Source organism: Cygnus atratus, chromosome 14, assembly GCF_013377495.2.
Source record: "Cygnus atratus isolate AKBS03 ecotype Queensland, Australia chromosome 14, CAtr_DNAZoo_HiC_assembly, whole genome shotgun sequence".
In the NCBI taxonomy this organism is placed as follows: domain Eukaryota; kingdom Metazoa; phylum Chordata; class Aves; order Anseriformes; family Anatidae; genus Cygnus; species Cygnus atratus.
In genome coordinates this window covers 15,065,912-15,080,176 of record NC_066375.1, presented here as the reverse complement: position 1 = coordinate 15,080,176, position 14,265 = coordinate 15,065,912, and the positions used below count along the sequence as shown (strand labels likewise).

The following is a 14,265-nucleotide window of genomic DNA, read 5'->3' as shown; positions in this document are numbered from 1 at the left end:
GGAACTATTAGGGCTATTAATATCAAACAATTGGTATGTAGTTCTATATTGAAATAGAATGTTACCAGGGCTGAGTGCTTAAAGCAGGAAACAGAAGATTTTACTGGATTACTGCAGTATTAATGCTTCATACATTCTTTCCCTGAACTCATTGTTTTATTAGGCTTGAGTTTTCCTTTGGTTCTATGTTTTGATTCCTTTTGCTTTGAGGTTTAGTAGAAGACTGGAAAAATTTTCTACCTTGAATAAATGTTCCCAGGTGAATGATGGTCTTGAGATTTGTGTTCTCTGACACTTTGCCTGGAATGATGCATGCCTGAGAAAGAGCTAAACATCAGTATTACTTCAATTGTATAATACCATGATTATAGCAATACTTTAAAAACATTTGAAAACAATTCAGATACTATCTGTGGTTATTTGACACTTCTGCACAGATGTTCGGGGGAATAGTTTATGCATTTGAAAGACATAGCATCAGAATTAGAAAACTTCAGAAGAAAAAAGTTTCTAACCAAAAGTAATACTAGAAGAGATTGTTTTTATAACAATGTCTGTTCTTGTGGTAGTTATACTGTATTAGTATGTTAATTATCTACCAAATAGATCTTGGTGGCTTTTATGTTACTCAGGAGAGGCATGTCATGTCAGTGCATGAATGGAATGAGAAGTATCCCATTGTAGTTAAGGTCCTGCTGCTGGAAATAAGTTTCTTGGAAAAACAAAATGAAAAAAAAAAACTGTCGTAAACTCAATAGGCATGTCGGTCACAGTAGCTTTCACAATGGACGATATATATCTCAGTGACTATTTGGAGGAGACTTCAGTTATGGTACTTGAGCCTCCTCCTTTGGCAGGTAGATGAGAATTGTCTGTAACTGGCCAGAAAACTGGAGATCATTTCTGCGTTGGGTGAAATAGATTGGAAAGGGGTGGAAATAGATTTGTAAATCTGCCTCTGCCTAAAACCAATACTGATTTTTCCCATTTAATTTTGGGATGTTAAACATTGTACTAGTGCTTATTTAAATTTGCAGGGTAAGGGACAGGTTGTTTCTCAGAGATACTACAAAAGCACATGATTTCATAGGTGTTACACCTTATAAACTCCCCAAATACCTGTGAAGTTTAGTTTGGAAAATGTAAAGAATTATTTTGAAATCTAAAGTGTCTTTTGGTCTCTGCTGATTATTTTATTTTATTTTTTTTAGACTCAGAAACTTGGAACTCAGTATTTTAGTAGGTAGTAATTTCTGAGTCGCTTTTATTGATACCAGTCATACTCAGACTTGTGTTGAATATTAATTCAGTCAGGGGAAGATTGTTCCTAAAACTACATGTCATATGGAACAGCCTAGTCAGTGCCGGAAGCGCTTTATTGTTTCAATTTAACTAATTTTATCTTCAGAGTGATATCTTACTTTCTAATCTGTTACATGCTGTATAAATTTATGAAAAGCTTAAAAATAAAAATCTAGCTTTTCAATCTCCTGTTCTAAAATTAGCTGAAGTGAATAGATACTTTGACTTATCTTTCTCAAAGCTCAAGAAGTAAAATATGTTTCTCTTTTCCAGTGTTATTTATATAAGCTTTGAACAACCAAAAGATTAAATTGTTAGTTTATTGTAGGTAAACTAAAAATTCATATGTAAATCCAAATTAGCCTTTTTTGATACTAATGGAATTGATGGTTACTTCTTTGGCTTAAAGATGCAGACAGAATGCGTTTCTCAACTTCTGCATCACATGATGGTGTCATTTTACTACAATTAGGATCATCGTTTCAATATCCTAACTTTGCCAATGCAGAGCATTTTCTGATGTTTGAAAGCACTCGTATGAAGTGTGAAGTGACCTGTTTTCAAGTTTTGGAATGTTGCTTTGTAAAGAGAGAGCCACCGGTAGGCAAGATTGGGAATGTTATTAATTCACAAGTGTGAGATTCTATGTGGATGTGCAGAATTAAGGACTTGTCCTTTTAGGAGACTTATTACATATTTACTTGTAATTCTTTAAAATGATAATTTCAGAACTTAACTAGTTCACTGCTGATGATACTGAAGTAGTCCAGGTCTTCTTCAATAGTAGACGTAACCTGTTTTTTGTTTTTGTTTTTAAATTTGTCTCAACAGCATGATATTACAATTCTGTTGCATTTATCAGTTGCCTCTCTGTAGCCATTGCTGATGAATTCTTGTAGTCTTTAGACAGGGTTTTTCAGAAAATTTATACCTCTGAGGATAAACCTTGTGAAATCTGGAAATAGATTTCCAGAACCTGCAAATAGTTCAAAGGAGAATCCAGGGGCAGGGTGTGTGTTTGGGGGGGGCGGGCAGTGAGAAGTTTTCAGTAACTTTCCCTTCTGCAGATATGATTTGTATAAAGTATCTCTGTGTATATCATCTCTTTTTTATTTTGAATAAAATCTGATCAATTATTTTTGAATTTCAGGTGATGTGTTTTATAAGGTCAAACTCTTGATATCTGATTTGTGCTCTGTGCCTGTGCCTTTTCACTGACAAGCCTATGCTCTCAACCTGAAATTACAAGTGAAAGCCCTGCTTCTTTCCAAAAGTTGTGCTGTCTCTCTGGTGGATGCATCAGATGTGACCTACAGATAGTTTTGTCTGTTGCTAATGTTGGCCATGCCCAGCTTGCTGTTAGGCCCTGATTTTAGTAAGTAGTACTCTCAATTCCACGCATGCTTTCAGAAACCTCATATGACACATTCTCAAGGTCATAGAATCAAAAGAAGAAGAAATTGTTTATGGCACTGAACAGCATGAAGACAGTGTAGTATGAAGATGCTATCTTATTCCTCTCAATCTTTACCATACATTTTTGACTCATCCACACTGCTGCTGAATGATGCTGCAGTAGATTCTATGAGTTTAAAATGGTACAGAGATACATAGGTAATTTTTGAGAGAATAAGGCTGGAAAGGTGCTGACAGTGATGCTTAGGCTGGGGTGTACAATAGGTGATAGCATAGTAAGTTGCAAAGTTGCCTTGATAGCAAATAAAACTAGACTTAGAAGGTACTGGTTCCTTGCTTCCTGAGAATGTTCTTTTCATCTCATGGATACTTGAATATGTATAATGTAATGTTGCAAAAGAGGGCAACTAAAAAACTAAGCTTAGTCAGGAGTAAAGGTTAAAATAAATTTAACATATTGTATATGTATGAAATAATTCTCTACAATGCTGTGGAGTTTCTGTATCCTGCTTAAAAATTAATCTCTAAGGTCTGAACAATGCAGAACATTTTGTACTGCTTACTAGGAGATTTTTATGACTTCATTAAGGGCAGTGCTCAGTTGTGTCCATAGTGCATCATTTAAAGCAATTACTGCAAATGAAACTTAGCAGTTTGAAAGAATGAATATACTTGCTATTGTACTTCAGATGGTACTACAGATCTGAGTATAATGGTAGCTACATCCTTCCCTTTTCCCTCCTTGTACAGATACAAAATAGGTACTATATGGGAAGGCAAACAGCTCAAAAATTCCTCGTGTCTCTCCAGTATTGCTTGAATTATTTCATGGTCACTGGTGGCACTATCCTTTGTCAAACATCTTTCAGAGCAACTGTGAATTAGTATAAAACAAAATTCAGAAGATCCTATTGTAGAATATCTTCACCAACATATTACTGAAATAAAACTGGACCTAGGACTAGTTTCTAGTCTACCGATTTACAGGTATCTGTACAGGTGTTTTAAATAGCCCCATTATTTCACAGTCCTGTAAAGAACACATTTTGTTCACCTGTTTCAAGGAGGTACTAGTGGATAGGAGCAGAAGAAGATTTAATCTTGTTCAGGTGGCAGCAGCATTTAAATACTCCTTTGACCTTCCTGGAGTTGTGTATGAGTGTGGTGGTGATATATGCAGATGAAGAGTTTTATCTGAAGGTATTTTAAGCCAGCTTGATGTACTGTATGTACATCTTTGCCCCAGCTCAAATTCTTTCTTGTTGAATCAAGACCTGAAATATTTCTATGTAAAACAACAAACAAACAAACAAGTAAAAGCTGGCTAAGATACTGCAGTAGACTCTCATAGAAATAAATTAAGACAATAGCTTTATCCTTTTTAAAATATCTAAAAAGGAGCCAAAGAAAGAAACGTCCTGATTGTATTTATTTTAATCTACCTATCCCCAATAAAGAAGAGACAAAGTTTTTAACAAGGAATTTGCAGTGTAGAGACTTACGGAGTCTACATAGGTTTGATTCTAAGACTCTTTTTTGAGCAGCTCTTTCATCTTTGCAAGGTTTAGTACAGAAGCACTGCGATGTTGATAGCTAATCAGGAAACAGTAGACAGGTTCTCATTTAGTGACAAAACCAAAAGCTTGTCTAGCCATTGGCATATTAAAATTTCAATTTGATAACTGAAAAGAAAAACACTTTTTCCTTGGTCTTTTTCAGTAAAATGGGATATTCCTGCTAACATTCTCCTACTGCTGATTGTGTTTTCATGTGCTTTTCAATTTATTGTTGGCCTTGCCTTGTTACTTACACTCCTGCCGCTCACTAGGAATATTTCAGTAAGCTCTACTTTTACTTTGCGCATCTTAGTCCACCTATCATAGCTGTTGTCTTATTCATGTACATGAATTTCTTGTGAACAAACTGAAATATTGATGCAGTGGTGGGATTGCTGTGTATTTCAAATGCTCAGTTTATGCATGTGAAAGGTCCATTCATAAATACTTGTTTGGACTAATCTTTGTTTGATATTTTAAATATTTTTCTGGTTATATGAAACCGAGATCTAGAAACTCAGGAAAAGTAAATGTTTTGTGGCTGAGACTCTGTGACCTGTTGACTGTATGCAATATGATTCTGATACTTTTTTATACAATGAGTTAGAATTCTCTCTATAGTAGCCAAAAATCAGGTATTACTTCTGCTCTGATATCATTTGAGTGCAGCCTACCCTTTTCTCTTCAGCCAGGAAAGTGATATAAGTAGTACAATAAATGGTAATTGTTCTTTTTTAAAAGGATGGCAGGCATACAGTAGTATGGTTTTTTTTTTCCCCCATTTATTCCATTTTATAGGAATGCACATCAGTGTGGCTTTGCATCAGATAGACACCAAGTTATGTAGTAATAGATTCTTTTCCAGTTCCTGTTTTATGATTCAGTTACACCTCTTGATAGGGCTTCTGCTGTTGGGAGAATTCCCTTCATGAGTTTTTGTGGGCTTGAGTCTATTTTCTAGATTTTTCTTTGTTGTGTAAGTTTGTGTAGGACAAAGACTTGGGTCTCATGGTTCAAGTATGTTTTGGGAATTTTACTTCAAAATTTCATTTTCAGTTTCTTCTGGAGAAGAGAAGAATTTTAGCTGATTGGGTTAACATACAGGTTGTATTGAGTTTTATTCAAATGACGGGAGAATCTCTTGTGGCACATAGCTGTAAGTATTTATTAGCAAGACAGGGCTTTTTGCCCCATCATACTAAAATCATTGACTTTTGCTGTTTCTTCCTAGAAGTTATCAAATCACTTAACAGCGATTTGATATCAGCAGTGATTTCTGAAACACACTATGAGAGATGGAACATGCTTTTATAGTGTTGTTTTGGAAGCATATAATTGTCAAAACTCAGTGTTACCACCTGAAAATGCTAGGCCTGTGTATAGGCAAGCATAAGGATTAAATAACTTATGTAGATGAGAGCACTGTGGAGCCCTTTGTAACATTTTTTTTTGAATTAATGACTTACTCTACACTGAAATCATTTGTTTTACCTTGTTTACAGGAAATATAAAGTGTTCTGAGACTTCCCCTGATGTGTAGCAGTAGCTCATAATTAAAAAGCACATGTGCTTATAGTTAGTTCAGTTTGTCACTTATTGTAATTTAAGTATGTATGGACTTCAGGGGCTAATGGCAAAACTCCTTTTTGGGCTTTTTAAAGTTAATTTGGGTTTCATGTTTTGCCATTGTAAAGCTGAAAGTGCATTCTTTACTTATTACAGTTATATAAACAAATGACATAAAGCAAGAACTATGCTCATTTGCAAGGTGAGCAGTAAACTCCACTCTTCTGAGTGAAAACAGTGTCTAATTTCAGCATCCATTTATTGGATAAAGGGTTTAATCAGTCCTGTAGTGTACATTGTATCACCTAGAAGAAAAGACAGTAAGTCTTTGTGTAACCTGTAGTTTGGGGATTTGTTCTTATTTCTTTTAGTAGGTCAGGAAGTATCATAGGTGGAACATGCCTATTATGGAAAATCAGAGCTATATCAGAAATAGAAGACTTTGCAGTAACTTAGTTCCCAGCAAAATGTTAGTAGCAAGTTAAACCCAAAAGTTGCATAATAAAGTAAAGCTGCTATTAATTTTGTAATTCGCATTATCTGGACCATGAAGAGGTTAGTCAAATTAAAACTTTATATAGTTTATTCTCTTTAGTATACTTGGATTTATAGCAGCATGCTAATGTAATTCATGATTTCCAAGTGTTTTCTTCAATAGTAAATTCAGTGAAGGCTAAAATCTTTCAACTCAAAAAGAATTTTATGACAGTGAGTAGTGCAAGCTAGTCTTTGAGAATGTTTGTGTTTAAATGTTAGTGATGATTTTGAGTTTGAGGATTACCTGCTTGAGTATTCTTGTCCGTGATCCTTGTCTTCTTTTAAGGTTTGCTGATTCCACAACGTTATCAAAATACATCTCAGAAATGACTATGAAAAAATATAACCTCAGATAGTTTAGCTGCAGATGATTGGTTAGGGACGTGATGTTCCATTTCATATTCCACAGAAAGCGTAGCCTTTGGGGTGATTAGGTGACTGTTATCCTTTCTGCCCTCTGCTTGGAATATGTCTGGGACAGACTGATGTAGGTTATGATCAAATTGCTCCTGTATTGATCAGGGCTCAGTTTACATATTTGCATAATAAAGATGGTCTTAGTACCAGTGGTTTGCAAGCGGAATGTGATTCAATTCATGCTATTGTATTGAAGTTCTTCTGCATATCTTCAGCATAAGAGCCCTTGTGTAAGTACTGCTTTGTGTTGAAATTGTATTAAAATGCCATGTAAAATTTTAGTCTGAGAGAAGAAGCCCAAATTTATCACTTCGTTTTTGTGTGTTTCTGTTTCAGTGTTTGTATTCAGTGCTCTGTGTTGTGTTTGTATGATGTATGCACAGATAAATGTACAAAAGGAAAACCATTTGTATTTCAATTCAGGTTGCTGCTTTGAAGTACATACCATCAGTTCTTCATGATGTTGAAATGGTCTTTGATGCCAAGCTACTGAGGTGAGCTGATTTTGAACATTTAATAGATGTATCTATAACATGATGTGTACAATGTAAAACTAATTTGTACCTGGAATTAATTATTAATTGGTTTAAGTCAAGAAAGCTATGGTAGTTTCTGCTGATTGAGACAGTGATAGAACTCTGGACATGTGTTGTTCTCATTTGATTTGTATAATGACAGAATTGAATATTGAGGCCCAATTCTTAAGCAGTAACTCCATGAATGAAATGAGCAAGTGAACACTATCATTTTTTCCCCCTTGAATAAGTGCTATTCAAGAAAACCAAATCTGATTTTCGCAGTTAGAAATAAGTATCTTTATTTGTCAAAGAAGAATTGCCTCCATTGTACAAGAATATTTTTACTGCATTGAAAGAAAAAGGAAATAAACATTTGTAAAAATGGCCAACATTTAGATCATCCTTATCTTGTTTCTCATGAAAATTATCTTTGTAACCTGTGATATGGGAAATAAATCTAAATCTTAAAAAGAAATACATATTTAGAACTATCTAGTATTTTGCTTTTGCTGTCTTTCTTATTAACACGTGATAAATTCATCTGTACTGTATTTATGACACTTTCCCTTTACATGCAGCCAACTGTTATATGAATTTTACACTTGCATTCCACCAGTGAAACTACAGAAGCAGAAAGTGCAGTCCATGAAGGAAATAGTGCGCAGCAACCTTTTTAAAAAACAAGGTAAATATAAAATGCCTTTAAGGCTTTAAATAAATAGGTGTGGAAATGTTGACTGACTTCTGTTTTGTGCAATTCATGTTTGAAATTGAGTAGAACTGATACTGAGAAAGTGTGAATTCTAGAAGGCTGGCCTCTGGAGAGGATTAAGCTTTCTCTGATTGCTGTTGTGCAAAGCATAGTTGCTAGCAGAAAACATGGAACAGGTAGGTCTCAGAGGAAGAATTTTGTATTTTTCCTCTGATATAATGGTTGGATGGAGCTCTATCTATCTTTTGAACCCATTTGTAAACTCTATAGTGAAATAGGAACATGAAATGAAACCTTGTGAAGACAGCTTACGGTATGTTATATAAGGCTTCTGCCTCAGTCGAGGAAAAATCCTGATTGTGCTGTAATATAGCTCAGCTGCAATGCAGTTCCTCTGTTTATAGGAATCAGTATTTTTCTTGACTTTTATCAGATCTTAGTGTCTTTTTTCATTCTCAGAACAGGAATAAAAAAATGATACCAATGTGTTTATGGGCCTTGTTTGTGCTTAGTTTTCCTTTGTTCTGCCACAGATGGGGAATTTTTTCTCAAGGAGTCCTAGCAGAGAAGCCTGGTTGACTTCATCTTGAGATTTAAGGGTTCTGCCTCCACTCTTGTGGACTGGATGGCTTACTTCTATCTTAGCATTGTACTGGTGTGTAAAAAGACCACAAGAGCTTTGAAAGGCAAAAGTTCTACTCAAATGGATGGCCATTCTCTCGTAATTTGTTTCTGACAATTTATAGATAATGATTCTGGGAACTTTGCAGTTATAGCAGTTAGCAGCAAGTAGTACTGAGCATGGGTAGAGAGAGGGCGGGCTGCTCTGCTCATCTCATTGCTCTGTGTTGCCAGAAGAGCGATGCAGTTTGTACTAGCAAGGACAGATGGAAATTCAACTTTATTTTACAACTATTAAGAGCAAATCAAACTAGTTAACTTTCAAACAGATCTAGACCTGTATTCACTTTTTTTTTTTTTTTCAGACAGTTTACTGTATTTCTATTTTCCAAGTACTTACTGATATATCATTGCACTACTGGTTACATTTACATCTGCTAAGATCAGAAGTATAAGTCTTAGCTTTTGTCTCTGCTTCTTGTAGCAAGTAGCATTTAAGACCAGAAAGAAAGACAACCTCTCCCAAAACTGAAAGACATTTGGGTTAAAATAAGGCACTCTCTTGAACTCTTTATTTTATTAGAATTCAGTTAGATACCTTGACTATGTTTAACATGGAGAAATTAACTGTAAGCAGTAATGTCCTTTTTGTGTGCGTGTGTGCAATACTAATGATGTTTGCAACATGTATGTATGTAAGATACCAGCCCCAGCTCCTCAGGTAATGACAGTTTTATTCAATTTCCAGTAAACCAACTATCTGCCTCAATAGTTATAGATTTAAAGGAGCAGAGTAATTCTAGTTCTAATAGTACTGAGGATACTACTTGTTTTTGTCTGTATTTTGCTAAATTTTATGCTTTTAGTGTTGATACATTAACTTCCAGCCAAATAATCGTTTTGCTGGAAGAAAAATTCAGATTTTTATCATTCTGCCTGTGAATCTTACAAGCCAGAGAATAAGAGCAGGTACTGCTGTGGAATAACAATAGCTGGATATTTTTCTTTAAAGAAGCTTGTCATTGAAATGCATTTTTATTGGTTCATATATCAAGAGTCCTGGTCAGAAAAACAGCACCCTTTATAATAAGAAATAAATCCCTAAGAAAGATCCAGAAACAAGTAGCTGAACATAAAATAAGCTGTGTGCTTCATAGTTCTGTTGACTTGCACCTTGCTCCTCCTGGTGTACACTACACAGTTAGTTCCTTTCTTCCATATCTATGTATGCTCCAGAAGAAAACAAGTGTTTTTTTGACCACATTGTTTATCACTGTTCAGGAGTAGGACTTTGTGCTGAGTGCTGTACAAAATCAGAAGAAAAAGCGGCTTGATAGGAGGAGCTTGCAGGCTCAGTAAAAGGAACTAAACAGTGTAACACAGCATGTCAGCGCACCAGCAGCATAGTAGTTGTCTTCAATTGCTGCATTTGTGCTGGCGGGCATAGAGCTGTCCAAGTGTAGTTAGTTCTTTACACCTTTTCCTAAACTGTCTAAATTCTGCAATATATATAGTTGTATTGAAGGATACCATAAAATTATTGTGACCTGTACACTGTTAATTGTCTGCACACTCTGCTGGAAAATCTGGGAGCTGATGATTCTTAATTTGGTTATTTAGGTCAGTCAGTTTCCTTACTGATATATGGGAACACCTATGATCTTGCATTTGGTAGAAATATGTGTCAACTGTACATATGTGTCAATACAAGTCAACTACTGAAAATCAAATTTGCTAGCAAGAGTTATGTTCATGTCAAGTAATATTAACCCTTGAAGATGGATGTCTGGATTTGACTTAGAGAGTTTAGGATTCCCTTTATAGTACTTGAGGACAGATGTGTCTGTTTGCCTTATTCTTACACAGTCTCTTTAAGTGTGTGTGCTTCCACAGATTGCTGCAGGGTGGAAAGTTATCTGTCTCTTTATTTTTCATGTTATATGGTAATGTGAGATATTTAATTTACCCCAGAAGAATATGTTGTCTTGACTTCATTTACAACATGTTAAGATCATATTTACAAGCATTTATTATGGAGATCCTGCAGCATCATAATTTTTTCTCATAATAGTTTTTTTTTTTTTTTTACACAGTTGTTAAAGCTCTAGAGCGTAGAGTCCAATCCAGTATTTAGAACATGATTTTCGGCGTTCTTCTCTGAATGCTCCACAAATGCATAAGTTACAGATTTGAAGATGGTGTCTCACTCTCAAAAATACACACTTGTTTTCAGTAAATTAATGTTTTTATGGTGGGACATTTGAGTCAGGTAACAAGCAGGTGTATAATAATGATCAAATGCATCAAAAATGCATGGTAAGGTGGTAATCTCAACATATATATGTAGTATTTGAGAAACAGTTTTATTGACAAATATAGAAATAAAACAATATCTGAAGTATTACGTGAAATTTGAAGTATTCTGTAAGGTGATGCAAACTGTCAGAGGGCAAGTTCTCGGGGCATTAGCCTGTTGAGACAGACTACTTCCACTGGGCAGTAGCGTAACGTAGGCATCTTCAGTATTGCCTCGGTTTGAGGCTGCCATCTAAATATTATTTCTGTTTTCCTAATAACAGCTCTATACTTAATGCTTTCCAAGCATTTTGCTGCTTGTTGTCAACCAGAGTTTTACCTTAGATGTAGCTGAAAAAAGCTGAAAAAATGAAAAACAAAAACAAAACAAAACAAACAAAAAACAACAACAACAAAAAACTTTTTTAAAGTAATAAAGAACTTCCATGTTTTCAGGTACAGTTTAGTGCCAACAAGCCTTGAATCCAGGATCCACTGAGTATATGGCACTTTCTGACTGTATTGGTTTCGTAAAATGAGATTTAAACAAGAAATAAACTGTAGAACCAGTGCACAAGTACATCTCGAATCCTGTGTTCAGACAGTGGTCATCTGCTGGAGGGGGGGAAGGCAAATAAAAGGTAAGGGAGATAGGGAGAGAATTATAGAGGAAAATACAATTTTGGCTAAATAAAACCAAAGAATTGGCTTTATTTGTTGCAGTACATAATGGCTAAAGTATCCCTTAATCAATGCTTAGGGCAATTTACAATTCCTTCTCTAGGTAGGAGACTTTGTTGTTTCAGCCATCCTTGGCAATTCTTGCTGTTGCTTGCATTGTTCATATCACGCTTTTCTCATCAGTCTGTGTGCTTGTTGTGTGTCCTCCCTTCAAATCTGCAGTTTGTCCTAAGATGCATTTGCCCTTCTTTCTTAGATGTATTACTTAATTGTGAAATGGTATCCCACTGTAAAGAGCCTGTAACTTTTACTCGATTGCATTGAAGGATATTTTCTTTCAGCTCTTTACTGAAGAATATGTTCGTATGTGGCAAATGTGTTTCTCTGGGGAATCTAGCCATTCTACAAACTTTCGATTTTTTTATTTTTCACGCTATGGGAGTCATTCACTCTAGTTGATATTCTAATAGTAAATGAAAGGTCATTTCTATATTTATGCTGTCTTGTGCAACCACTGTAGAATTATTTGTGACTTAAATATTGAACTAATTGCTGGTAGGTGAAGGGAATAGAGATGTGCAGGTTTTCTTTCCTTTTTGTTTTATCTAAAATACATTAAAATTTTCCCATATTTACTATGCTTACTTGGGATATATCTATTTGACAGCTACATGAAAATCATCTCATTGTAAGTATTGCTTTAGAATTTAGTTTAAATTCTGTATAAAATGTTGTTTGGCAACTGTCCACAGTATGAAGTCATCACATTAGCTGAAAATCAGGTCACTTTAAAGAGGCTTCTGCAGATGATAATGAAGCGGTGGTAATGTCTTGTTGCTAATGAATATGTGTCTGTATATTTGTAAGATATATTAAGATCTCTGCAATGGGAGTATTTAACACTCGTAACTTAGGTTGGCTTTAAACTTAAAAGCATAAATCTCCTGGTCTGATGTTTAACAACATGCTTTGGACAAATGATTGGGTTTTGCATGTAGTTAACTATTACTGTCATATATTTAAACAATCTATAATGGTCCATAAAGGAGCTGTATGTAATATAACAAGGTTGATTTTGCAAAGATAACAGAGGGTTATAGTTCTGAAGAGCAGTTAAAAAATGGTCGTCAGAGCTTAAGTGTGTTGCTTTGCTCTTGATCTCCGCAACTCCCGCCCCAAACCTGTGGTCTTAGTCCCTTCCCAAGCCATATTTGTGGTTTCTCCCTGCCAGCTCCAGATCTGGAACATACTCTTGTATAAGATGGTTTTGTTTCTAGTCAACTTCCATTCTATTTTCTATAAGGTCCTCAAAGGAGGAGTCAGGGGTTTGCTTTCCCATGACATGGCAAGTACCTTAATTTGATGCTTTGTTTTTGGTGCTTTTTGCTGGTGGTCTGCTGCAAATTCCAGAAGCAAAAGCAGTCTTTTCCCAGTTCTAAAGGTTGTCTTTCTTCGGTGACTATTAATCAAAAGTTAGTGAGATTCAAATCCAGTTACCATTATAGTCTGCTTAGCATGGTTTTTCTTTTATTACTCTAACAGGTCTTTGCTTTAGCTGCAGTCTGTTAATGCATAATGCTCTGTAAAGCTTTTACTGCTTGCAGATAAATAATAGTAATAGATTGCTGCTTGCTTGTAAATGCAGCTTGTCTGAAGTCAAGAAATACATAGCTGGTATATCATAGAAAATGTCTACCTCAGATTATGGTGCAAGTTATATAAAGGGTATATATTTTCCATTTTGAAGTTTTTAGGGTAATAACGTGTAAAAAGTTTTGCTAAAAATATTTTTAGTTCTGAGGAGCTTCTGTAAAAGAACTAGGTGGAGCTTTTGTGTACTGCTGACCAGATAATCAGAACATTTTAATTTTTCCCAGATGAGTAGTTAATCTTAGTTATAAATTTTAGAAGTGTACAGAACCTTCTTGTGCAATTTTGGCTAATATCAAACACTTGACAGCAAAACCAGGCAGTGAGGACTGTAAATGCAGAATATAATACTTATTTAAAACGTTTACCAGCCTAGCTGTCTCACACTGGGTATTAAAATCCTGCCTATCTGAACAGGTCATTGTGATCCAAACTTGCTCTAGTAACTGAGAGTGAAAATCTATGCATTTTTTTTAAATATATACAAATCATAATGTGTTTATATGTATATGGTGATTATATGTGCAAGATCTACTTTAAGATGATTTTATTAATATGAAATATATAGTTATATAACAATGCTGAGATGATAGTGTTTTTAGAGGAGCCTGGGGAAATACCAGCTGATGTTTTTAATTATTAGTTTAAAATTAAAGATGATCCTCTGAAGAAGCAGTTTCCCAAAATAGAGAAATCAGGTGGATATCTTTTTAAAATAAAGCTAAAATGTATGCTGTGTAAGTCATTTTCTTGCTCATCAGAGAATATTTGTGCTAACTAGAGAATATTCATTGAAAGATTTTGTATTTCAATGTTTTGATGAAATGAGGGAATGATGTCTTTTTTTTTCTTTCTTATTTTTTTTTTAAGAGTTTTAAGTTTACACATATCTGGATTTGACAATTTCCATTCACTGGGATGCATTTTTTTTGGTGGGGTGCAGGGAACTTAGCTTTTCCTATCATCAGTGCAACCCAGTGAGGGTCAAATAGAC

At 35.0% G+C, this 14,265-nt stretch overlaps 1 protein-coding gene across 1 annotated transcript in view; it reads left to right on the top strand.

Moving 5' to 3' along the window:
* Nucleotides 1-14,265, top strand: part of DOCK2 (dedicator of cytokinesis 2) — a 185,534-nt gene that overhangs the window by 39,722 nt on the left and 131,547 nt on the right. Inside the window, exons 24-25 of the mRNA XM_035562961.1 lie at nt 7,218-7,288; nt 7,891-7,997. Of these exons, the coding sequence (XP_035418854.1) occupies nt 7,218-7,288; nt 7,891-7,997 (178 nt within the window). The remainder of the gene's footprint in view (nt 1-7,217; nt 7,289-7,890; nt 7,998-14,265) is intronic.